Below are 27,661 nucleotides of genomic sequence, written 5' to 3'. Positions count from 1 at the left end.
AAGAGATTTTCCAAATCATTTTCATTTCATTTAATGAAAATTAGTTCAGTGCTTGATTCGATTTAGGACAGTAACATCATTGTCTAGGTTTTAAATGGCTTGTTGGATGATGATTCGTTTTTAATGTGTGGGTGTTTGTGTGTGTGTGCACAAGAGGAAATCAGAACAACTTGGGAATTCTCTCTCCTACCATGTGGGGGCTTAGAGGTTGAACCAAGTTGTCAGGCTTGGCGGTAGATACCTTTACCCATCTCACCATCCTGCCAGCTCTAAAATATGTGTTCTTGAAAAGCCGTGCAAAGGAATATTGGAGAAATTAGAATAGGATCAGGCTTTTAACCAAAAGAGTAAGAAGATTTGTGGTGATTAAAATAAAGTTGTGATCTTGGCAGTTGTGCCATCATGTCTGCACCTGCAGCCTTGGTTCAGTCCCCAAGGCTTGAGTTTTTTTTTTCCCCCTTTGAGACAGCATATATGCCTTACTGACTTCTGGCATTTTCCTTATTGATAAAAACTTACATTGATCAAACTTTCTCTTTAATTTGAGAAAACTTGCCATCATCATTTAAAAACACCATCATGCCAGAGGAAATTATGTTCACTTAATTGTTGTTAGTTGCTTCTCTTATTGAATGTCTCATGGTTATAAATTGTGAATTTAGTCCCTAGTTCAGATGATGTGTGCATTATGGAGGGTCCATGTTATTACAGCCTCATTTTATTTTTGGTTATAAGAGCTTAATATACGGAAGAGGTGAAGGGCCAACTTTTTGTTTGCTGCTACTACTTGCATTTTGTTTTAATTTATACCTATGATGTGTACTTCAAGTTTTAAATAGTTTCAGTGTAATGGACACTATATTTAAATTTTTTAGTTTGCAATGTTTTGACATGTCTGTTCTTTAAAATGGCACAATTTTAGTCTGAAGTTAGGTAAGGAGTTTAAACATTAGTAGGCAATATGCAAGAATAATCATGTGTAAGATACATGTACTTTGCATTGTATCACAGTTGGTTAAATGTTGTTGCCAAGAGTGAAATGTTACTGAAATCTGCTGTGTTTTACCTGTGTGGTTGTAGCTCCGCCGCGGTGGAGCACTTACCTGATCTGGTGGTGGTCCTCGGCTTGATCCCTAGAGCTACAACAATCACATCGTAGCATGCAATCCTGTCATTTCTGTGTCTCAGCTGATCGTTTTTGTACACCCTGTGGGGGTACACTTTAACAGTTTAGGAGACTTTCAGGTCTTTTGGCCATCTGGTGAATGTCTGAAAATAAATCTACAATGTGATTTTGAGAAATCATTTTTCAAGCCTAAAAGATGGTTCAGAGACAAAGTTAATTCACACATGTATTTTGTTGCTTTTCCCTTTTAAATGAAAGAAAGAAAGATTATGGCTATTTGTGGGTGAATAGTTTCTGGTTTGGTTTTGGTTTTTCATGACAGGGTTTCTCTGTGTAGTCCTGGCTGTCCTGGAACTCACTCAGTAGACCATGGCCTTGCCTGCCTCTGTCTCTGGAGCACTGGGATTAAAGGCCTGTACCACTACCACCAGGCATAAATAGTTTTGTTTTGTTCAGTGAGTTGCTAGTATGTACTTGGTAGACAAGAAATCCTTAGTCCTGCTCAAGAAGCGCCAGAAATGAAGGAACAGTAAACAGGAGTTCTGTGTGGCAGTGGTTACTAGCTGTACTTAAGTGGTCAAGAGAGTTTTAGAAAAGTCTGCTGCTCTTCCAGAGGGCCTGAGTTCAGTTCCCAGTACCCACATGGAGTGGCTTAAACCACATTTGCTCTCTCTAGCTTCAGGGAATCTGTTATTCTCCTCGACACCTGTGCTCAAATGCACACAGTCACATGTACATAAACATAATTTAGCATAATGGAAGTAAATCTTTAAAAAGAAAGGCTATTTTTACTTTTTCATTAAAACAAGGCAGGCTATTGTAACTGCACATTTACATACGACGTTAGAAGGAGAAAGCACCAAAGAGCACATGTTTTAGAACAGCCGTTGCCAGCTGCTCTCCTCTTCATGAGGATTTCTTGAGACTGTTGTATGGACAACAGAGAAAGCTGCTTGTTTCATGTATTGCTTTTTTTTTAGTGTGGGGTGGCTTGTTTAAATGAAAAATTGACTTGGAGCTGGAGAGATGGCTCTGTGGTTAAGATCATATATTGGTATTGTAGAGGACCCAGGTTTGTTTCCAGCACCCTTATCAGGTCATTCATAACCATCTGTAGCTCCAGGCTCAGGAGATCTGACACAACGAGGGTACTCTACTCACATGTACAAACTCACACATACTAAAAAAAGGTGAGGCTGATGCTTGATTTATTTTCCCCTCAAAGTGTTTTCTCAGCCATTTCTCCAGCCTCCTTCAGTGACTTTTTATGTAAGATGAAAAAAAAGAAAAATAAAGGTCTTGATGGTTAGCCCTGGCTGGCCCAGAATTTACTACATAGACTAGACTGGCCTTGAACTCACTGAGATCTGCTTGCCTCTGCCTCCTGGGTGCTGGCATTAATGGTGTGGGTCATCATGTCCAGCAGAAAATTAATTGCTGTTGTTTTAGAAATAATCCAACTGAAATGATTCTGTAATTTCACCTCAGATTTCCCAGCAGGGGAGTTGTCCATCCCTTCACTGCTGCACTGTGCACATGGTGGCTGTAAAACTCCTTCCTCCCCTAGAGGATGGCATTCAGACAGTTTATCATGGAGGAAGTGTTTAAATGGCTGTTTTGTTTTGTTCTATGGGGAATTTTGGGGTAATGTAGTATATATTCTTTGAATCTTAAGTAAGAATATTTTTGTTTATAGAGGAAAAGATAGCTACTCATTATGAACTAAAGATCTAGTAATACAACAATTTGACAAATTTGTTCCAAAATTTCTAAACTACATTGTGAATATTTTGGCCCATATCTTTCACTGACTTAATATTTTATGGCAAAAACCTAGACTCTAATTAAAATATTAAGAGTACTACTAATAACTACTTGAAGGTGTATTAAGCCCAAACCATTTATTTGGCTTTTTTGCTAAGCAGATCTAGGTAGTTGTTCTAACTTCTTTGAGCTTATTCTTTACAACTCAGAAAAAAGATAACAGCACCTTCTTGCACAGTCTGCTAGGAAAATGAAACGAGGTGGTGTTACATGTGAGTGTCTGGCGGTTTTGATAGCAGGCCCTGGGTAAATACTTGCTGTTACCCCTGCAGTAGCATTAGAGCCGCACCAACCTGACATTAAATCTAGCTCTTTGACTGGGTCAGTAATAAGTTCTCACATATTTTCTTATATCTAAAATGTGCTGTGGTTGGTGACTTGCTGTTATGCAGTTAATACCATGTTGTAGTAGTCAATCTCTAAGGACCATAGCTGAGGTAGAACCAGTGAGGGCACTTGCACTAGGCACAATATTTAAGAAGGTATGCAGACCTCACAGTAATTAAAGTATTTTTAATATAATATTAAAGATGGACATGAAACTCTACAGAATCCAGGAATGGTTGTGCACACCTTTAATCCCAGCACTCAGGAGGTAGAAGCAGGTCATTTTCTGAGTTTAAGGTCAGCCTGGTCTGCAGAGTAGCAAGTTCTAGGACAGTGAGGGCTACAGAGAAAAACCCTGTGTGGGTGGAAAAATTAAATCTTTTATGGCTACTATGTACTTAGTGAATATTTCAATGCAAAATGGAAGCACTTTTCTGGGACACTTCAGAAAAGAGACTTAAATCCAAGGTGGAGAGAAGAGCATGTGGAAAATGAATAATATCCAGACACATGAGAGGGAAAGTGCTTCCTTCCAGAGAAGAGAATGCAGGGCACAGTGCTTGGGAGGCTAGAGACCAGCTGAGTGTGTGTGTGTGTGCTTCACTGCAGGAGCCTGAACCTCCCCACAGTTCAAAGTGCATTTGAGTGATTACTCTTGTAGCATCCTAAGTATGAGTGGTGCCTATTATTTCATCAGTGTATTCCCTATGTTTTAAGGCATCAGGGGGCCTTCCTTCCTTCCTTCCTTCCTTCCTTCCTTCCTTCCTTCCTTCCTTCCTTCCTTCCTTCCTTCCTTCCTATTCCCCTCCTTCCCCCTTATTTATTTATTTATTTATTTATTGTTTATTTATTTATGTATTATTTTTAGTACAGGGGTTCTCTACACAGCTCTGACTGTTCTCAAACTCACTATGTAGACCAGGATGGCCTTGAACTCATAAAGATCTACCTGCTCTACCTCCTGAGTGCTGGGATTAAAGGCATCTTCAGGGGTCTTAAGAGATGGTTTTTCTGTAGTTGTAGGTAAGAGTTTCATAAGAGGAAATAAGAAGACTATTTTTATGTTTTATTGAGTCAGCAACTTCAGCTTTTATAATCAAGTTAATTCATGTGGCAAAATATATGGTTCATTTTCACTTTAAATTTTTTTATTTTATTTGCCTATCATTATTATAGGTTTATGTAATGTATATGTGTGAATGCAGGTATATGTGTACCATGGTGTTTGTGTAGAGGTCAGACAGCAACTTTCAGGAGTTGGTTCTCCCCTTCTGCCTTGTTGAAGCTAAGATTTCTTGTTTCTGCTGTTCTGAGTACTCAGGCTAGGGATTACAGGAAATTTCTCCTGTCTCTGGCTCCCACCTCTTGGTAAAAGAGCTAGGATACAGATGTATCAGGTTTTTTTGTTTTTGTTTTTTACCATGGGTAGATTCTGGGGTCAAGTTCAGGTCATTAGGTTGGTGCAGCGCTTTACCTGCTGAGCCATTCCAACAGCCCCTTTACCTTTTAGTTCATCTTTCCTCCTTCCTCCTTTCCTACTTCCCTCCCTTCCTTCCTTCCTTCTTTTTGAGACAGAGTTTTTCTGTATTGCTTTGGAGCCTGCCCTGGAACTCGCTTGGTAGACCAGGCTGGTCTCGAACTCACAGAGATCCACCTGCTTCTGCCTCCTGAGTGCTGAGATTAAAGGAGTGCACCACCAATACCCAGCTCATGCTTATTTCTTGTGTACTTTGGTAAATCTTGTCTTCTTTAGGCAAACATCTCTTTTACTAGGTAATAAAACTCTTATTGTTGAAGATGGGATAAAGTTAGTCTGTCATATAATTGGGCTTAGAAATCTTATAATACCTACAAAACCATGCAGTATTATAAGTAGCCTGTGTTCAGCTACTGACAGCAGGTCAATTAATATGATTCAGATTTTTCTGGGTGAAATAGAAAGCACACATTTTTGTGAGACAGTATAAGCCTAGGGTGGTCTTTTAAATCATCTGCATTTTTGTTTTAGGATATGTGCTCACACCTGAAGCTTTGGGGCTAGGAGTCTCAGATGAGAGAATATGCATATTTGTCACCCTGGGTCTGGGTTACCTTACTCATTATGATCCTTTCTAGTTCTATCCATTTTCCTGGAGAAGGATGTCATCTTGCTTATTTTTGGTTCCTCCCTGCCTTGTTTCCATATGCAATAGACACAAAATTAAAGATTTTTTAAGTGAGTGAAAACTAATAAGCTGCATTTATCTTTCTTTGCTTTGCGGGACATCAAACTCTGGCCTAGTGTATACTTCCAAGTAACATTTTCAGGTTAGGAAATTTGTTCAAGCTTTTGGGCATGTTGAACCCACAGTATATTAATGTAGGATCATATATACTCACTGGGAGCAGTGTGTATGACATTTAAAGACTTTTGAATGCTTGAGAATTATACAAACTTGCTTTTTACTCTTTATTTTTTAACAGGATGGCCTAAATTCCTTGGTCCTTGACTTGGATTTTCCTGCTTTGAGGAAAAATAAAAATATTGATAATTTCTTAAATAGATGTAAGTATGTTTATTTTTACTATTCATGTTTGGACACATAGCTGTGCTTTAAATGAGATGTGTTTGTTAAATTTGTGGTACTTAAATCTATTACTTTGTTAACCTGTGACCTAGCCACTTTTCTATTGCTGTGAAGAGACATCATTACCAAGAGAACTCTTGATTACAGTTTTAGAAGTTTAGTCCTTTGTCATCATGGTAGGGAAACATGATGGTATTCATGGTATTGGAACAGTAGCTGAGAGCTACATCTTGATCTACAGGCCAGAAGAGGGACACTAGGCTTGGCATGGGCTTTTGAAACCCAAAGCCCATCTTCAGTGGCACACTTCTTCCTAATCCTTTTAATCCTTTCAAATGATACCACTCCCTGGTGACTAAGCATTCAAATATATGAACCTATGGGGCCATTCTTATTCAAACTACCACAGCCTATTAACTTACCAAACTTACTTTTATTAAATATGCTATTTATTCATTTAAAAATGATATTTTCTATTTTCAAAGTAACTTCACTGAATTAAGTTACAATATGTAAAGTAGATAAAATTTGAAAGGTAAAATTTATATGAGTTGTTATGACTCTTAGTTATGACTCTTAGTTATGACTGATTAAGCAAAATTTTAAGTTAATATTGTAACTATGTCTTTGCTTTTACTTACCCAGAAGACTTTAATAAGCTTTGTTTTAGCAATCTATGTATATTAAGTCTCACTAAGGAAAAATGACCTGATAGCAGTTAGTACCATGTATATGATTATCTTTAATGTTTATCAGCATTATGTTGGAATAAGTGGATTCTGAAAATATATCCTCAAACTGAGTTGGGCATGGTGTATCATGCTTGTATGTAGCAATCCAGGAGGTTGAGACAGGAGGACTAGTACAGTTTTAAGGCTAGCCTGGGCTCTAAAGCAAGGCAGTCTCCAAAAAAAGGGAAAAGTTAATCCCAGGGACCTGGAGATGGCTCAGGTGTTAAGAATACAAACTGTGTTTGCAGAGGACCTGAGTTCAGTTCCCAGCACCTGAGTCAGGTAACTCACAACTACCTGTTAATAATTCCTGAGGAATCTGGTGCCCTCATCTGATTTCTGAGGGGACCATACTCACAAGCCCACACTCTTTAAACTTCTGTATGCTGTGAATATATATTTCTCTTATTGGTTGATAAATAAAGCTGTTTTGGCCAATGGACAGGCAGAATTTAGCTAGGTGGGAATTCCAAACAAAGAGGCAGGGAAGGAAGAGAAAGGATAGACACCATGTAGCAGCTGGGGTGTCAAGAAGCCTGGACATCACCCTGGTAAGTCAAGGACATGTGGAGATACACATATTAGTAGAAATGGGTTAACAATTAAGAGAGAACTAGTCAATAAGAAGCTGGAACCATTGGCTAAACGATTGTAACTGATACTCTTAGAGTGGTTATTTCATTAAGCGGCTATGGGACCTGGTGGGTGGAGAATAACTGGTCCAGTGGGACCGAGACAGATGAAGAAGATTTCCTTCTACAAACACATAATGCAGAAAACTTAAAATTCTAAAAATGTCTAATAAAAGGGGGAAAGCAAGTTTCAGAATGATTAATGCATCTCTTTATCCCCACAGCTAAATCCTTTATTTTGGAATTGTCAGTGCTAGGGTATTTTTTTATTTAATAGTTACTATAGCAGGCGATATTTGAAATATGTGATTACTGCCTTTTAGAGAAATAGGTTGAGCTTCATTGCTAAATTTGGAATTGCAAGTAATTTCACCCCGTCCTCTTCTTTTTTGAGATAACTTCTAGCAATATGGCCTAGGCCAGCCTGAAATGTAGTCCTTGTGTTTAGCCTCCGGGTCCTGGGTGACATGCCTGACTTTGTCCTGCTTTCTGCCATGATTGATAAAGCATTAGGATTGCCTGGGTCATTGATGTCACTTGTACACAGTGGAGTGAGAAGCGGAGCACCTTTAGTACCGCTTTTTGGCAGTGTGGCACGTGGACATGTGCCAACAAACCACAGAGCTTTGGTTCCTTGATGTAAAGACAGCATACATCTTAGAGTGTTTATTTCGGTCTGGGGTGGAGCCTAGGACCTCACATGGAAAGCAAGCAGTCACTGTACTATACACATTCCCATACTTTGCAGTGTTAAAACAGGATCCTAAAGATGCGATCAGCTAAAAATTAATTCTAATATCTAGAAATAAGACATGTTTACAAATATGGTGACTACTTTTGAATGTTTTTAATATATGATTGCTATTAAAAGTATGGTGATCTTTTTTTATAGATGAGAAAATTGTGAAAAAAATCAGAGGTTTACAGATGAAAGCAGAAGACTATGATGTTGTAAAAGTTATTGGAAGAGGTGCTTTTGGTGAAGTTCAGTTGGTAAGAAAGGATTTGTTTGGTTCTTACTACCTTTTTTTCCCCTTCATAGCAGCTGGATAGTTCTAAATTCTGTTCAACCATTTGAGGAATTGGTTTTGTGTCTTTGATAAAATCATTCTATCTCTGAGAGCCTCAGTGTTCTCCTCTTTAAGAAAGGGCAGCTTATCACTAACAACATTCCAGCTTTAAAGCAGTGACTTGGAGTAATGCTAGCTTGGTTTCACATATGATTTGCCTAAAAGTTAATACTACACTATATTAGACTCTGGCATTATACTGTGTGAGATCTGTATTTTCATTAAGAAAGATCAGACTGAAATTGGGCATGATGGTGATTGCCTTAAGTCCCAGCATCCAGTATGTTGAGATAGACCAATCTTTGATTTCAAGGCCAGCTCAGCCATACAGGGAGTGTGCTCTCTCTCTCTCTCTCTCTCTCCCCCTCCCCCCCCTCTCTCTCTCACACACACGCATGTGCACTCATATATATGTATATATCTCATGTGTCATACACACATGTATATTCACAATGAAGAAACTATCTTTGGAGGTGAAAGTGTAAATATTACTGTTAGCACTAAATAGTGTATTTACATTAAATGAGACAGTATAATGATGACCTTGTTGTTAATACCTAAGCTTGAGGCTTCAATAATTGTTCCTAGAGTTCAGTTCTGTTCTTTGGACCTAATTGTGTTTTATCCTTTTGATGGCAATGAGAAACAGTGATCACTTTAAGTGTAAATTCTTCTCCTAAGTTTGATCTGAAGAATAGACAAAGAACCTATCTTGTGAGGGCCACTGGGGAAGATGATTAAGTGAATTAATAAGATATGCTAGAGTACTCCCTAAGTGTTAACTGTTTTATTATTTTCATTGCTTATTTGATATATAGAGACAAATCATATTTCATACAAATACATTGTTTTCTGCATACTTAATGATTTATTCTAATTATGGAAGAGATACTAGAATTTGCAGTTGGATTTTGAACAGATGTGTTTCAGATCTTTACTTATCCTTGCTTTTCTTTTAGTTGTTTGCTTTTTGGCTTTGTTTTTTTTAGACAGGATCTACATTTTAGACTGGCCAGGAGTTCAGTGTGTTGAAAATGACCTTGAACTTATGATCCTCTTGCTTCCACTTCCCAAGTGCTGGAATTACAGGCGTGCCTTCCATGCTCTGTTTTACAGGGTGTTGAGAACCTAGCTCAGGGCTTCATATATGGTAGGTAAGAACACTTACCAGTTGAGCAACATCCCAGTCAAACTGGTCGTGCTTTGTTTTGTCTTGAGACAGGGTTTCACTGTGTCGATCGGCTGCCCTCCCAACTCACAGAGATCTTCTCCTGCCTCTGACTCCTGAGTACTGGGATTAAAGGCATGAACCACCACAACTTGACTCAACTTTTCATGTTTTAGTGTCAGAATAGTTACTGGTCACTGCTAATGTGGTCATTATAGTGAAGTATGTCAAAGGAATGAAAGAAAAATATATAGGTATAAAATTTTATTTTTGTTGTTGCTGTTAACCAGCATCATGTGTTTTTAAAAATGAGAAACATCATAACATTTTATGAATCTGGTGCCTGACGCAAGAGCTTGTATTTTGCTTTTGCCTCTGTTACCTTAGACAGGGATTCTTTAAAAGTAGTAAGATTGTAAAGGAAACATCCATGTGTTTCTTCCATCTGTTTTGAAAATTGATTTGTATGTAGTAAATTAGTATGATAGGTATAGGGGGAGAATATTCCAATTTAGCACATCTTTATGATGTGTTTTGTTTTTCCAAGTTAATTCTTCTTTCCATATGAAATCTTTTTCTGGTTAAGTTGAAAGCAGTGTTTAGGTTACTGTAAAGGACAATGTTAACCAATTTCTACAAATTAAGTTTCATTCTAAGGGTAACTTTGGTATGTCACTGATGTCATTCTAAGGATAACTTTGGTATGTCACTGATGTGAGAACATCATGTGAGAACATTGGTTCTGGAGTCAGTAGTAGTGTGGGACTGGAGATATGGCTCAGCAGTTTTGATCACTTGCTGCTCTTCAGAGCATTCAGGTTTCCAGCATTGCATGGGGTCTCACTACTTTCTTTAACTCTGGTGCCATGGGATCCAATGTCCTCTTCTGCCCTCCATAGACATTGCATACACAGGGTTCACCTACGTACATGCAGCCAAAACACGCATATGTAAAATAAGATAAATAAATTCTTAAGCCTGGTGTTGGTGGCGCACGCCTTTAATTCCAGCACTTGGGAGGCAGAGGCAAGCAGGATCTCTGTGAGTTCAAGGCCACCCTGGTCTCCAGAGTGAGTTCCAGGACAGCCTCCAAAGCAATACAGAGAAAATCTGTCTCGAAAAGCCAAGTGAAAAAAAAAGATAATTAAATTCTTAAAAAACACTGGGGGTGTTGGGGAGGAGAGACTGGAGAAATAGCTAAAGTGGTTAAGAATATTATCATCTCTTCCATAGGACACTTAAATGGTGGCTCACACTGTCCATAACTCTAGTTCCTGGGGATCTGACACAATCTCTTCTGGCCTCTGTGGGCACTGCATGCATATGTTGCATAGACATGCATGCAGGCAAAACACTCATACACATAAAAATTTAAAAAGTATGGGGTTGGAGAGATGGCTCAGTGGTTAAGAGCACTGGCTGCTCTTTCAAAGGTCCTGAGTTCAATTCCCAGCAACCACATGGTGGCCCACAACCAACTATAATGATCTGGTGCCCTCCTCTGGCCTGCAGGCATACATGAAATGCTACATAATAAAATCTTTAAAAAAATTTAGAAAGTATAATTAAAAAAGAATAAACAACAAAAAGCAGTAGCTTCCCTACTAGAGTCTTTGTTCTCGGCAGTAAAACTTCAGTAGGCATTTTTGTTTATAATAACTGGTACTGTGGAAAAAGAATCAGTGCTAACTGCTTCTGTTTCTAGTTTACAGGACATTGGTTTCCTGACACCCAGGCTAAAGCTCTCTCATTTTGGAGTAGCATTATTATATACATAACCTCAGTACATTTTTGTGAGTACTGAATTGGATTGCACATACATGTCTCTTAGTATGCTTCTGGTTCTGAGTAGTGGGATGGTTACCACTAGGTCTCTTGTCAGGTATTTAAGTGGTTTTTACTTTGAGTAATCAGGTCTTGATCTAATTTTTAGATGTGTATAGGTATATTACTTGTGTGGGGTCATCATGGTAATACCAGACTTCATGAAAAACAACAGAAATTTCTTTTCATACTAGTTCTTATGAAGTCTGGGAAGCAGCTTATTGGCATCCTTTTTATTTGGATGAATAAAAACATTTGAGAATATTGCAAAAGTGCCAGTTAAAAATCTTCCCTGGCAGCCTGGTGGTGGCAGTAGTAGTGGTGCAAACCTTCAATCTCAGCACTTGGGAGGAAGATGCAGGTGATCTCTGAGTTTGAGGCCAACCTGGTCTACAAGGCAAGTTCCTGGACAGCCAGGGCTATGCAGAGAAACTCTATCTTGGAATAAGACAAAATAAAAACCAAGATGAATCAGTAAGTAAAGCTAGTAGCCTGATTTAGTCCTTTGAGCTTGCATAAAGGTGGAAGCAGAGAGGTCTTCATAGTTACCTTGTTTCTGCATGTGTGCCTTGGCATCACTTTACACACCATGTTTGTGGTGCTCACTCACACACGCACATATAGAGTAATGATAATTAAAAACTAAATAGTGATTGGAAAGATGGCTCAGCAGTTAAAGGGGCATGTGTTTTCCTTTGTCCCAATGTCCCAAGTTTCTCAAGACACACAGAATCATATGTCTCTTTTCCTTCATCCTTTATGTTTTTTTTAAAAGAAAATTGTAGTTTCTGCCTTCCTATTACTTTAGTCTCCACTTTTCTTTTTTCAGTATTCATTGCCTTTACTTTCATCAAAGTTACTTTTCCATTACTCAGTCATATATGAATACCTGCTTTCAGTCCACCTTCTGCTCAGTGTTTCCCTGAAGTAGTAGTCTCAAGTTGTGAAGCACCCATGGAGAGAATATCAAGACCATGCATACTCAATGTGTACTTCTTCTCTGCACAGTCAGCTGGTATAACTGTTTACTATTTGGTAGACATTTCTTCATGCTCTTGTATCCTTATATTCTCAGGAAACATCTGTTCCCACTCCTGGTGTGGCACATTGAGTAGGTTTAGGGGCTTTTATATCTTACAAGCTGGTTTTCATTATTTCTGCCTCTCTCTGGGTTAAGGAAAGACAATTCTAGATCTGATGTAACTAATAGCAGATGCTCCTAACTGGACCCCTCTGCTTAGTTTACTAAATTAGTATGACTCCTTTATCTTGGCCTGCTGAGATCTCTTGAAGTGTCAGCATTCATGGGGTTGGAGAGATTAAGGTTTAGCAGGTAAAGAATGTGGACGGTGTGAAGTTGAGGATGCCCATCACTCACAAGCACCTGTCACTCCAGTTCCAGGGGATCTGATGCTCTCTTCTGGCCTCAGGAGGTACTGCAGTCATTTCCACCTCTTCATACACAAAGATAATTAAAAAGAAGCTCCTTTAAATCGCCTTTTCTTAGCTGTTCGTTCTAGGCCACCTGCCCAGAGCATGATTTGTTTCCTGTATGCCTTTTAGCCCTGCAGTTTGACTCTGTGTCTCAGTGCTTACTTTAAAAGAAAATGTAGGTAGTTACCTTTTCTCTTGTTTTAACTTTCTATCAGGGTGAAATTTCTCCTCTGTGTCTTTAGTTAATATTGCTTTATTTATCATATTATGTCTTAGGTTATAATTGATACACTGATATTTTGATTCCTTATACTGTATCTTTTTTTAAAGAACTATGTGTTTCAAGTGCTTTGATCTTCTTGCCAGTAATTGATAGCTCTTCATCTGAAAAGATTCATCCACTCCTGGAGATATTATCTTCTTTAGTAAAATACACAGCCTAGGAAAATATCTGTAGAGAAGCCATCGTCAGTTCATTCTTGCATTGTGTGTGTATGTGGGTGATTTTCTAATACTATTCATGTAAACTCAGATTCTTGATTTTCTTTAATGTAAACTTGGATATTTACTCTTTATAAGGTTATTTCTGAGCTTCAAAAATTATCTGTCACTGGGCCATTGGTGGTGTACACCTTTAATCCCATCACTCAGGAGGCAGAGGCAGGTGGATCTCTGTGAGTTCGAGGCCAGCCTAGTCTACAAGAGCTATTTCCAGGATAGCCTCCAAAACAACACAGAGAAACCCTGTCTCTAAAAACAAAACAAAACAAAACAAAACAAAAACCCACCACCACCAACAACAACAACAAAAAAATCTCTCTCCCTCTGATGTTTTCATATTCTGGTGTCTGCTATTTATTCTTGGCTGCCGTAACAGAAAGCATGAGGACATTGTTTACTTGCATCTTAGTAGTGGCTTCATTAATACCAGACATTACTCCAGGTTAGTCTAATACACACATTGGATTTTCTTATAAAATATGATTTTATTAGTAAAAAATAAATTTGAAAGCCTCAAGTGACATGTTCTAGGTAGAATGATTTTCAAAGTTATCCACAGGATTAAGAATATCTAAGCATGTTCTTGAGCTTCGTTTAGGAATGTCTCATCTATTTAGGTCAGCCTGCCTTCTTCCCTCCCCCCTCCCTCCCCCCTCCCTTATTCGAAAAGCAATACATCTTAACTGTAGAAAGTGTAAGGGGGGAGGAAAGAGGGGTTTCTTAAATTCCATCAGCTATGGTATAACCATGCTTAATGTTTTGGCTCTCCTGCCCTTTCTTTTTGTTGGGCGTGTGTGTCTTTGTTCCTTCTGCATACATATACACTCAGTTGGATGGTGTTTTGTACTCGTGTGTCTATCAAAATTAAAAGTGACATATTTGACAGTTTTTTCTGTAACAAATAGAACTGTTAGAAGTGATTTTTGTCCTTTTAAGTACTAAGACTAGTAATGGGACATATGCATCACTTCATTGTAGAATGAGCCTTATTTTGTTTGTCTGTGGTAGAGTTAAAATTTGTATTAATTGTATTCTGTATGTTAAATTTATAGTCATTATCTTTTATTTTGTCTTTGCTTTGAAATTTAGAGGAATTGAGAAAATTGGACATCTAATTCATAAATATGTCTGCCTCTGCCCAGATTTGTTTAATATGAATCTATGTTTTTAAACATTACTCTGTTCAGTGTGATAACGAAGTTAACTATGTCTGACTGTTGATGTATCTGTCCGTCTATATTGACTAGAGGAAAAGGAGCTGGAGAATAAAGGGGAATCTACAGAGATGCTGAGGGAGATTATGATAGAATAACTCAGAGACATCCTCAGAGGAAGATGAGTGGAAACCAGCTTTCCAAAAGTAGCAGCACTTTATTGTGCTACTTTGTCACATCACTGCTAATGAATTTTAAAGGTATGGTGTAGACATTTGGCATGAATAAGACTAATGTCTGTGAGTTATAGCAGAGATGAGAAGCTAGTGGTTCCCATCTTTTGCTGTGAGCCAGCAATTGTCCTAGTGAAGAGTTTAAATGAAATTCAGCCTGATAGCCAAAATATTCTCATTGTGTTTTCAAAGTCTTGTAGATAGTGCATGAGTCGAGACAGCATTATGTTGAATTTGTTGAATTGGAAAGTTCAGCATTGTGCCAACAACTGGGCAGTTCACAGTAAGATCACAATTCTGTTGAAAGAGGCAAACAGCACATGTGTGAGACTATCAGAGCACATGGAACTGTAGACAAGAGAGTAACTGCACCGCCAAGTCAGTAAACATTTTCTATTCAGAAATCATTTTAGGGCTACAAAATATACTTTTTATTCAGATGAGTGATAATCGGCTTTCCACCAGTTAATAGATACCTTTTAGCCTCCATTCTTACCTCACTATACAGTAAAATTCTCAGAATTGTGTATGTCATGATCTTAAACATAAATAATAAAAATAATAGCAAATTAATTGACAATGTTCTGTGTTGCTTTCTCTAATGAGTTAGAGAATATTTGAAATTCAGTTTGTTTTTAGAGTAAGTAAAGGTTGGAAGAATGGTATAAATATGCATAGAAGAGAGTGCCTTAGTAACTTCTAAAAATTTGTCCATAGTTTTTTTATGGTTATTTCGTTTAGATAATCTGGTTACTCAACACATGCCAATTAAAAAGCTATGTCTGCTGTGGTAGAGTTTTTAAGCTTTACAACTGTCATTCTTTAATGCCTGACTTATGCCCTGTGCTTTCATATTTCTTTCTGGTGCATTTATTTCAGTGTTCTATAAATTTTATAGCACTATGCAGATCTAGTAAGGAATTAATATTTCAACCTAGGAATAGAAGATGATGGATATAAGCTACAGTTCTTATTATCACATGCTTGGCTCTCTTAAGTTACCATTTTTTTAAATGTAATGTTACAGTATTTCAAAATACTTCAAATTTCAAAATATTTTAAAAGGAGAAATGATATAATTTATAATCCTATCAAATTACTGACATGGAGTGTTATTTTTTTGGCAGAAAATAGAGATTTGTTGTTTTCTTTCTCTACTTCTGCTAGTTTTTGTTTCATGAGTTTTCAAGTTTATTTGTTAAAGATGCACACATTTAGAATTATGCCCCTCCCCAACCAAGTAGCATGGGACTCTGTATGTATGTAATGCAGGCTGGCCTGCAACTCACAAAGATCACTCTAGAGTGCTTGCTACTACTCCTGGTTCTCTTATGTCTTGATGTATTGTCTCTTTTATTTAGATAACAGATTGTCTTTGTTGTAAGTCTGCTTTACTGTTTACATTCCTATTATAAATGTATCCTTGCTGTTTTCTAGGGCAAATATGTTTGCATTTCCTTTATTCTTTGATCTATCTGGTTTATATCTAAACTGTATAAATTTGTCTTTTTAATTGTTGGATAATTCATTAATGGGTATTTTTAGTCCTTTACATATATTTTAGACAGCTTAAAATTATCTTGGAGGCCACTGAGTCTGATCTCTTCATTTATTCATTTTGTCTTATTTTTAAAATTTGTGTTCAGAAACACCAAATCCACCCCCTTTCTCTGTGAAGCCCTGGCTGTCCTGGAACTGTCTCTGTACTCCAGGCTAGCTTTGAACTCACAGAGATTTGCCTGTCTCTGCTTCTCAGGTGCTGGGATTAAAGGTGTGTATCATCATCACCCGACTTGAATTTCTCATTTTAAAATCAATATTCTGTTAAACCCTTCTGAGTTTTCTTTTGTTACTGTATTTATTTTTCAGTTATAGAATTTCTAGTTGTATTTCCATTACATGTGTTCTTTTATTTAAGCATATTTCTAAGAGCCATTTTTACTTAATTTCTTTTTGTTTATTTGTAAGAAAAACTTAAAGCTAAACCCAATACCTCTGGGAGTCATTTCTTTTGACTGCTTTTTTTTTTTTCTTAATGATAAGTCATGCTTTCCTTTTACCTCTTCAGTAAGTTTTAAATTATTGACTAGATCTTACAGATATGGGATAGAGCTTTTGAGGTTTGTTAATCTCTTTGAAGAGTGTTGGTTTTCATTCCAATAGTCTGTTTGGTGACTTACTGGTTGGTCATCCTTAAATTAATTTGTGCAGGCTGTTTTCCACTTTGTCAGAGTAGGTGTGTGGAAAGAACAAGTATTGTTATCAAGTCCTTTTACCTTAGTAGGCCCGGCCTCTAGATAAACTGCTCCCTTTTGATGTTTAGATTTGCTGTTAATTTTTGTTAAGTAGTAGTAGAGCAGGCCTTACTTTAGACCAGTGGTTCTCAACCTGTGGGTTGCCACCCTTTGGAGGTTGGACAGCCCTTTCATAGGGGTCACATATCAGATATTTACATTATGATTCATAATAGCAGAAATTATAGTTATGAAGTAGTAACAAAAACAATGTTATGGTTAGGGGTCACCACAACATGAGGAACTTTATTAAAAGGGTCACAGCATTAGGAAGGTTGAGACCCACTGTATTAGAGTAGTTTGTCCACTAAGAATGCCCAGGAAATTTGCAAGGTATCCTTTAGTCTGCTTCGGTGTTTCTGTTCTGCTATGAAACCTGTCATAGTTTCTCTAGTAGACCCGAAATATTTTCTCTCAAGTGACTTCTGTAGTTTACCTGCCCCGCAGAACCCAGCACTTCATTTCTTTTGAATAATAATCTTGATGCACCAGCACCCCCTGCCTCCCAACTCAGTAGTATCACTGTGCCCTGCTTAGGAAACTCTTGCTGTACTGCCACTTGAGATGCTTTAAAGCTGCTTCTAGGTCATTATGGAGTTGATTCGATGAGTTAGTCATGTGCTGCCCATTTTACAAAGCTTCAGTAGAAACTGTTGCTTTATGGGATTTGGTGGTGGTTTACAGTGGGAAGGCAGCTGGTTCCTGTTGTGCTATCATAACCAGAAGGATATGATTCTAACTGATGAATACTTACATTGATTATGCTAGGAATTGTCTGTTTTTTAAAATATTTATTTATTTTATACATCTACACATAGAGCCTCCATGCCAGAAGAGAAGAGCATCAGATCTCATTATAGATGGTTGTGAGCCACCATGTGGTTGCTGGGAATTGAACTCAGGACCTCTGGAAGGGTAGCCAGTGTTATTAACCAATGACCCATTTCTCCAGTCCTAATTGTCTGTTTTCTAGAAGAGATTTGTTAAAAGTCCACTCAAATAAAATTACTTGGTTTTAATAGAAGAAAAACTTTCTGTATTAAATAGAGCATTTTTATGATTTCCAAGATGTTATTATATTTATACTAATTTGACTTGCAAATTATGCTGTTTTCTTCCCAGTTTCCTCTGGGAAGGATGTGAGCATTCTTTTGATTTACTTTGTTTTTAATAAGAGTATGATTTTAGATGCAGATAATATTTGGCAAGAGTTTACTAGAATTTTACTCTTGAATCTTCCTTAAAACTAGAAATTCAGCTGACAAATGTGGTGGTGGCCCACACCTTTAATCTCAGCACTCCATGAGACAGAGGCAGGCAGATTTCCAAGTTCAAGATTAGTGTGGTCTACATAGTGAGTACCAGGTCAGCCAGGGCTTATATAGTGAGATCTTATCTCAAAAAAATCCTGAAAATTCATAGTCGGTCATAAAGTTAAAGAATTGTTTATACATTCATTCATCAGGTGTCTTCTGAGTATGCTTTATTTTTGCCAGCACTGGCATTGAACTTGTCACTAGGGATGGGAAGGGGACCAAGCCAGCATGAAGAATCTCTATCTTTAATGAGTTTACACTGTCGCCTGGGGAGCTGGTGATAAGCAACAGACATCCAGGAATCACAGATTGTAGGAAGAAAGCAAATGGAATTGTGAGGGAGCACCACGATCCTTTACAATTTCTAAGAAAACATTTACTGCCGACCTTCATCGAGGTTCTTTTTTTTTGGTTTTTGGTTTTTACGAGACAGGGTTTCTCTGTATTGTTCTGGAGGCTATCGGTCCAGCCCGGCCTCGAACTCACAGAGATCCGCCTGCCTCTGCCTCCCGAGTGCTGGGACTAAAGGCGTGCGCCACCACCACCCGGCCTTCATCGAGGTTCTAAATTTGATTGGGTAATCAGAGAAAGCCTCCTTGAGGATTTTCATATTTTGGCTTAGTGGAAAACAAGCTAGTGTCTTTGGGTGAGAGGTGGAGTTTGGGACTGTGATGGGTTTTCTCATGAAAAATATACAAAGAAAAAGGTTCGTTTTTCTGTTAGAGGGATTAAAGAAAGATAATTGTGCTTACAAGAACAAAAGAACAAGATTTAAATTGTGAAGGTGGCCCTAGGCTGGTCAACACTGTGGTCAAGAGCTTCATCTCTTAGCTTCTTTCTCCAGCCCTAAGACCAAATGCTGGTGAGCTTCTCAGGGAAAGAACTGCAGGTGGAGTGGTGTTCTGGGGGCATGGAATCTGGCTGTGTTTCAGGCAGTATATGCTAACTTCAGGTTTACAGATGGGAAAACTAGACTCTGGATGCAGAGTGCTTTTCATTCAGTCTGCAGGCAGGTTGAATTCTCTGCCTTCTATTTGCCATTCTGACTTGTAGAAGGGATAGCCCACTGGTACTCTGTAGTAGTATCTTTATATCTTCATTGGATTAAGTTCTGTGCTGAGAGATAAGAGGACAAATAAGTGTTTGATGGTGGTGGTGGTTGTTCTTCTTCATCTTCATCATCGTCGTCTTTGAGACAGGGTCTCTCTGTGTGGCCCAGACTGTACCAGAACTAGCCCTATATACTGGGCTGGCCTTGACAGCCTGCCTCTGCCTCCCAAGTACTGGAACTAAAGGTGTATGCCACCACCTACTGGCAAGTTGTTTTTTAAAAGATTAGGAAGTGAAGTGGAACAAAAGCAAGGAAGAGAGAATAAATTAGGAGCATATTAGCTGGAGAGGGGGACAGTGAGTTAAAGAACCTTGATAAGACAGAGTAGGTGTGGCTGAGAAGGCAGTGCTTGAACTTCGGTCTGAAGGAATTTCCCCAAAGAGCAGTGCGTAAAAAAGAGACAAACTGAGGAGTGACCAGAATTGATTTGTTTACATGACTTGTTAGACTGAGTGGATGCAAAAGAGGAAAACTTGTTGACATTTTGCTGGCAATTGGAGTAAAAGATGTTGAACTCAGTTGGTATTAATGGGAGTAAGTAGACATGGCTTGGTGTAGAGACAAGTTAAAGGTAGCACTGTAGAATTTTCTGACAAAGGAATTTTTAGCCTGAGCAGCTTGAATAATGCAACAGTCGTTTACCAACTTGAGAATTACTGTAGGAAAGAGATACAAGAATAAACCTTGGGAACTTCTGCTTTGTATACATTACCAGTTATTATTTATTATTGTCTAGTATGTGTTAGCTGTTACATCTGCATATTTCGTGATTTTGAGATACTTTGCTATGTTCTGGGAATCAATAGTGGTTATAAATAGATGCCATTCTTACTCTGAGGAAATTTATTAAGCAAAATAGGAATTGATCAAATAACTATATTCTTGGTTGCTTTTTCTTGGAAATTAAATTTTTTTTTTTTGGTATTTGCGAGACAGGGTTTCTCTGTATTGTTTTGGAGGCTGTCGGTCCAGCCTGGCCTTGAACGAAATTAATCTTTTAAGTAGGATACTTAGAAAGGAATGAGAATGAGTTCATAAAATCAGGTTGCAAACTAATCTATTAGATTTCTAATGTTCAGATAGTGAGTGATGCGTGCGCATACATACACACTCTGATATTTTAGACTGGAAGAAGTGTTTTTGCCCTCAGTAACCATTTCTTGAAAAGTGCCTGTTAAATAGTATCTTATTTTTTTAAAAAATAGCTTAATTAATCTGAGGGAATGGAGCTTTATGAATTAAGCTTTATTTAGCTGAAATAAGATAATTGCTTATTTGATTAGATTTAAAAATATATTTGCTGAAATATTTGGCTCTTATAAATTTTTTTCTTTGTGTTATACTTCTGCTTTGGGCAATGGATTTTGAGACAGGGTTTTTACCTGCATTTACTTGACTAAGGGTCAGTTTGTTCTGCAGCTAGTTGTTAACAGCATTTCAGCAGCAGCATTCTCCTTAGCAGTTAAAGTATTACTCTTTTTTTTTTTTTTTTTTTTTTTTTTTTTACTTCACAGGTTCGTCATAAGGCATCCCAGAAGGTTTATGCAATGAAGCTTCTTAGTAAGTTTGAAATGATAAAAAGATCAGACTCTGCTTTTTTCTGGGAAGAAAGAGACATCATGGCCTTTGCGAACAGTCCCTGGGTGGTTCAGGTAAGCATGCTAACTTTTATAAGTCTGTGGGGTTTTTGTGTGTGTTTATTCAAAAGAGTGTTTTGTGTGTTAAACATTCCTGTGCTTTTGTTCACATAGTAAAAATGAAATATTTTTTATTAGATCTGATTGAGTATGTTTGTTTAATATTACTTGATGGTATATCTGTAGAGTTGTGGCATGCAGTGATACTTAAGTTGGTTATAAAAACTATTACTGGAAACTCTTTAATTGCTTTGTATGAAGATTTGGTGTGACCAGCTAGTATAGCATTCTCTACTACCCTTTCCTTGACATTCACACAATAGGAGCATAGTGAATTCATCCTGTCATTGGGTGGAATTGTACACACTGAAGTTAGTTAGACCCCACGTGACCTTCTCAGCCTATCTTAACTTAGAGAAAAACTGCCTACAGTGAACATCTTAAACATACAATAGCATTTTGTGTATTTCTCTGTAATATATGATTTTATTAGTACCCCTGGTTCCACCTTATAACTGACTATGGATTAGAGAATTGACTTGGTATTTGCTTCCTTTTTTTGTTATGTTTAACTCCAGCATCCAAATCTACAAGGGTGATGAGTAAGAGTACCCACATACCAGTGTGTGCTCTGAAGAGCTTAAATGAGCTGGAGTTTCATACCTCGTTTGAAAGAGGCAGTGTGGAGATTTTTTGTTTGTTTTCAAGACAAGGTTTCTCTGTGTAACAACTTTGGCTGTCCTGGAACTTGATTTGTAGACCAGGCTGACCTGGAACTCAAAGAGATCCATTTGCCTCTGCCTCCAGAGTGCTGGGGATTGAAACCTGTGAGCCCCACCACCTGGCAGAGATTTTTTTCTTTTTCTGTTTTTTTTTTTTTCCTTTTTTTGACCATGTAGATGACCTGGCCATTAGTACGTTTTAGAAATGATGTTGGGGGGAGTGCTGTAGAGGTAGTTTAGAGCCAGGCTGTTCTTCTAGAGGACCCGTGTTTGACCAGCACCTACATAGCTCCTCAAAAATGTCTGTAACTCCAGTTCCAGTGGATCCAACACTCCTCTGGCCTTTGCAGATACTGGGAGTACTCATGTAGTTCACTTACACACATGCCAGCAGAACACCTAAGCACATAAAATAAGATTGAAGTGAGATTGAGTCTTAAACCTCCTCTTGTTTTTATCTGGCTAATTGAAATTCTGATGTGTCCAGTTCAAATTAATTTTTGTGTGTGTGGCAAATTGTGAGCCTTGATAATTTGCTTGAGTAAAGAATGCTAGTAATGCTGGTATTGTGGATACAGCCTTTACTCCAGCACTTGGGAGGATGCACAAGGGGATTTTTTTCTGTTTGAGTTCTATTTGATCTATGTAAGGAAACCTTGTCTCAAAAAGAAGGAAAAAGAGGAGAGCACTAAAATGTCCCACTTTTTAAAAAAATCTAAATTGCTTCCATATCAGCATGTTCATTGTCATTTTCTAGTTAACCATTCTATATGCTGGTATCTTTTGATCTTTAATTTTGCTGAGTAAATTCTTACCGAGAAAGAAAGGTTCTCTTGATTTTTGAAGTCATCTCTGGGTGCTGCTTTTTTATTTGCTTGCTTCTGGGGGCATACTATATAGATACCCTTTCTTGGTATGTGTGGTAACTCTATGTTTCTGGGGTCTGGTAGCAACATATTATATATAGTCTGGGAGCAGGTGACAGTACGGCTTGCTGCTTATGAATAAAAGGATGGAGCATAGAAAAGAAGAGTTAGTTCTCTTCCAGGTGTTGTTACTCATCTTTTAAATTGAAATGGGTCTTATTTCTTCTGCTGCTATTAAATTGGTATCTGCTAGATGTTTCTAAGCTGACCCTTACTTCCAGTGCTCTTTGGTGTAAGGTGTGAGCAATCGCTTGTTTAGTTTTCAGAAAGCTAATGTTTTCTTTGTTCCTACTATGTCTTTTTAAAAATGTTTTTAGTTTCCTACATTGTGTTCTCCATGAGAGGAAAACATTCATTTATGAATATTTTATAGTATACCTCAAAAGGTACCCGTGTAAAATTGGTCTGCTGTTGTTTTCTCACTAAATGGGCCTGATCCAGAAGTAAGAGATATCATAAATTTTAACTCTGTTTTAGTTATAAAGTAGTCCATTTTTTCACTGGCAATAACAATTGTGGGGTTTTGTTTTTAGTATAATTTTATTCCTTCCTCTTTTTCAGCTCTTTTGTGCCTTCCAAGATGACAGGTACCTGTACATGGTGATGGAGTACATGCCAGGTGGAGACCTCGTGAACCTTATGAGTAATTATGATGTGCCCGAAAAATGGGCCAAGTTTTATACTGCTGAAGTAGTGCTTGCACTGGATGCAATACACTCCATGGGCTTAATACACAGAGATGTGAAGCCTGATAACATGCTCTTGGATAAACATGGACATCTAAAACTAGCAGATTTTGGCACATGTATGAAAATGGATGAAGTAAGTAAGCCAGTAAACAAAATTCTAGTTTTTAGATTTATTCATATTTATTGTGTTTGTGTGTATGAAAGAGAGAGAAAATGTATATACACATGCCGTGGTGTGCATGTAGAGGTCAGAAGACAATTCTGTGGAGTCAGTTTTCTCCTTCCCCGTTACACGGCTTCTGGAGATGATCTCAGGTCACCTGGCTTGTGCAGCAAGCATCTCTACCTGCCAAACCTTCTTGCTAGTCCTAGGGGTGTGTGTGAGGGGAGTAGGGGAGAAATAAATGCAAATCAGGACTTTGCAGTTTTACAAGTGGTATAACAACTTCAAGACAAAACCATCATCTAGGTGTAAAATAATTTTATTAGTGGCTTGCTGAATGCTAGTGAAAAATCAGTCCTCAGTTCATCTTCTTCATAGAATGGTGACAAGAGTCTGTTACCAATCAAAGCTAATTAGTAATGGTCTAGGTATGTAGAATTGGGCCACGTAATTCAGGAGTACTTCTACATCATTATTGCTGTGTTGTTTTTTTCCTTTTGAGAAAGAAGGTGATATGAAATAGGGAAAGAAATGAGTCACTGCATCCCACCTACCTCTTCTAGATAGGGAACTATGAGTCATCATTTAATATAGAATTTTGCTATTAGACAGTTTACGATTAATTGGCTCAATAACATTAACCTCAAAGCTAATTATAATACTGGTTTGTTTTGATTATATATATAATTTTACATTTTGCCTTTCCCTGTCTGTATTGTTAGTTCCTAATGGAGCAGGGTTGTCTAGAAGATGGCTTGTAAATAGAAAGTAATCTGTTTTTCCAGATATGGTTTTCATGACCTTCCAGAATGCCCACCTTCACCACCACCACCACCACCACCACCAATAATGCACTCATGCAAATACTCTGTGTACACAGAACTTTTAATGTTTTAGTAATTGGTAGATAAATAATGGTGTTCCAAATTTGAGCTCTGTCACCATTGGCCTTTTCTTTATTATTGTCACTACAGAGATAGACTAGAGCTCAGTGGCCAAATCTAGCCTCTGGCTTGGTGGTATGCATTTGAAAGAATGGCTTTTATGTTTCAGAAATTGCTTAAGAGATAAATTGATAGAAATTATGTACCCTTCAAGTTTTTTGACTGTCAGAAATATAGACGTAGATACTGAAATCATTTTTTCAGTGATCCTTTCTTTCTTCTTACATTATGTCTGAGGAAGCCTGGTGCCTGCAGAGGCCAGAATAGGGAGGGCATTGGATCCTCTGGACTGGGATATGGTTGTGAGCCACCATGTGGGTGCTGGAAATCAAACCCACTGGGAAGAGCTGACTTCTGTTTTCAGTATCTGATGTTTCTTGTGTTTGCTTGTGGAAAGTTCTATTTTCCTCAGAATTGTACATTTAAAACCATGAAAATGGTATTACTGCATTTTAGGAGCAATACCAGTATGCCATTAAGAAACTGCATAGCTTGAGCCAGTGGGATGGGGCTCAGTGGATAAAGGCACTTGCCACCAAGCCTAACAACCTGTTATTATTTCTTGGGACTCAAACCCGCTCCTGCAAGTGGTCTGCTTGTGTGTGTGCCTCTTGTCCCACTATCAGTCATTCAGTAATAAAGATGACAGAGAAAGAGAGAAATTATGTAACTATAGTAAAATAATTAGTACCCAAGAGAATAACTCAGGGAATCCAGCTAGGCAGGTTTGTGCAGTTAGGGGCAGATGAAGTGTGAGTCTGAATACCTGGACTGTTAGTTTTAATTCAAAGATGGGTGACCTGTGCTGGCCAAGAGCCTCAGGAAGAGGCAAATGCTCCCTTGCAGGACACAGTACTCAATTCTCATTCTCAAAAGGGACTGGAAGGTCTGATGTCTGTCTAAGTCAGTCTAGGGCCTTTTAATACTTTTAAAATTTGAGAGTTTTGTTTATATTTTTCTTTTCTACCTTCATGGGAGACATTTTGAATTGTTTAGAAGACCAGCCCCAAGACTTCTGATTAATCAATTTTAAGTTTTCAATAAACTCTCTTGATCTATATTTTGCCAATGACAAAACATCAAATATATTTAGAAAACATTTAATTTAATACATTTAAATTAACTTTTGGGTATATGTGTGGCATGTGCATATGTGTGCAGGTATGCTTGCCCATGAGGGCATGTGTGGAAACTGGAAGTGGTTGTCAGGTATCTTCCTCTATCTCTCCCAACCATTTTATTTTGTGTGTGTGTGTGTGTGTGTGTGTGTGTGTGTGTGTGTGTGTGTGTGTGTGTGTGTGTGTACACCTGTGTACTTCCATTAGGAGCCCAGTGGGGGAGGTGTTGAGTGAAGCCTTTTCCTTGCCAGCCGCTTTGGTTTTTCCCCACTAGTCACCTGGGCTCTGCTACGTTGTAGTCCCCAAATAACACACAAGACGCTGTATTAATTATGAAGCTGTTGCCCTTGCTTGTTTCTTACTGGCTAGCTCTGACTTAAATAGTTACCTCATGATTGCTAATCTAAGTATTTCTCTTACCGGAGAAAAGGATCCGGACTTCTTACCCCTGTAGCAGCTACATGATGACTCCCTGTGTGTCTTCTACCCAGAGTCCTCCTCGACTCCTAGTTCCACCTATCTTGCCTCCCTATTGGCCAACAGTGCTTTATTGACATATGCACAGGACTTCCCCATCAGGGAGGTCAGGTGTTTTCTTTCTTTTTTTTTTTTTTAAGATTTATTTATTTATTACATATACAGTGTTCTGCCTACATACCAGAAGAGGGCACCAGATTGAATTGTAGATGGTTGTGAGCCACCATGTGATTGCTGGAAATTGAACTCAGGACCTCTGGAAGAGCAGCCAGTGCTCTTAACCTCTGAGCAATCTCTCCAGCCCCGGTCAGGTGTTTTCTATCACTTGCTACTTTATTACCTTGTGACAGTTTCTCTCTGAACTGAAGTTCACCATTTCAGTTAGGCTGGCTGGCCAGTGAGCTCCCAGGATCTGTCTTGACACTCCTCACCCACCATCTTGAATGCTGAGATTACAAGCATATTCTACCATGCCTGGCACTCTCTGTCTCACTCTGTCTCTCTGTTTCTCCCCCTCCCTCTCTCTCCTCCTCTCTCTCCCCTCCACCTCTTTCTCTCCCCCCCCCTCCCTTATGCTTGCTTAACAAGTTCTCTACTCCTAATCATGAAGCCGTCTCCCCAGCCTTCCATGTTGAACAGGGTCTCTCTCACTGTACCTGGAGTTCCCTGTTTTTGGCAAGACTGGCTAGCCAGTATGTTCCTGGGATCTTCCTGTCTCCACCACAATATTTCCCTCCTTCAGCCTGGAATTTCAGGCCATGTACTGTCATGCCTGACTTTTTACTTGGTTGCTAGGAATTCAAAATTAGGTCCGCACTCATGCACACGAATCACTTTTACACACCTCCCCAGTCCCCAGTCAAAGTAATTTTCAGTAACTTTTTGAAAGTTAATGTCTAGTTACCTTGTTCTCCAGCTCAGACCTCTTCAGTAGATCCAACAGATTGACTATAGTTCAGTCTCCTTAGCCTTTAATAGAAGCCTCTTGAGATACAACTCCTCTTGCTGTCCCCTGACAATACTTTGGGGCTCCATAGTTGTGATTTTTTTCATGTTGTTTAATGATTCACGTGGTTATATATTCTGGACCCAGGCCATTTTCTATTTTTGTGTGGGAACTTGGCTCAAAGATTGCTACTCTCTAAAGTCTCCTTCTGTTGGCCCTGTATCCTTTCAGCAGTCCCCTTTAGTCTGTTTGCTTTGATTTTGACACTACAGAATACTAAGACTTGCCTTACTTTTGTTTGTTTGTTTGGTGTGTGTGTGGGTGTTTTCCTTGGCCCTACAACCACTGCAAGAAGCTCTAATTCCTTTTATTAGAGAACAGTAGTTAACTACAGGTGCTAACTGAGCTCATGACATCTTAGCTCAGGATAGACCTGGAGGCATGGGTCATGCACACGCAGGGTTCAGTCACATGTTTACAGTTGAGTCTCTGTCACTGTAGATAGTGTGTCAAGTGCCACATCGATACCTCTGCTTGAAGCCTAACATCACAGAGCCCACACTAGTCTTCCTCTTTCCTTCTTGTGAAACTCTGGCTCTTGTTAGCTATTTATAGGCTTTTTGTTTGTTTGTATGACCCTAGCATACATTTAAAATGGTTTCATAATTACTAGACCAACTACTGAGATGAATAGACTTGCTAACAATGCTCTTTGGCTTGAAGATGC

General features: G+C 38.4%; 1 protein-coding gene across 2 annotated transcripts in view; it reads left to right on the top strand.

The window, feature by feature from the left end:
- The window catches only part of Rock2 (Rho associated coiled-coil containing protein kinase 2), a 100,579-nt gene that overhangs the window by 32,060 nt on the left and 40,858 nt on the right, over positions 1-27,661 (top strand). For both annotated transcript variants that reach the window (XM_040730792.1, XM_040730793.1), the window contains exons 2-5: positions 5,741-5,822; positions 8,100-8,200; positions 20,827-20,964; positions 23,159-23,419. In XM_040730792.1, the coding sequence (XP_040586726.1) occupies positions 5,741-5,822; positions 8,100-8,200; positions 20,827-20,964; positions 23,159-23,419 (582 nt within the window). The remainder of the gene's footprint in view (positions 1-5,740; positions 5,823-8,099; positions 8,201-20,826; positions 20,965-23,158; positions 23,420-27,661) is intronic.

The sequence above is a fragment of the Mesocricetus auratus genome, unplaced genomic scaffold, assembly GCF_017639785.1.
Source record: "Mesocricetus auratus isolate SY011 unplaced genomic scaffold, BCM_Maur_2.0 Super-Scaffold_100024, whole genome shotgun sequence".
In the NCBI taxonomy this organism is placed as follows: domain Eukaryota; kingdom Metazoa; phylum Chordata; class Mammalia; order Rodentia; family Cricetidae; genus Mesocricetus; species Mesocricetus auratus.
This window is presented reverse-complemented; position numbering and strand designations above follow the sequence as displayed.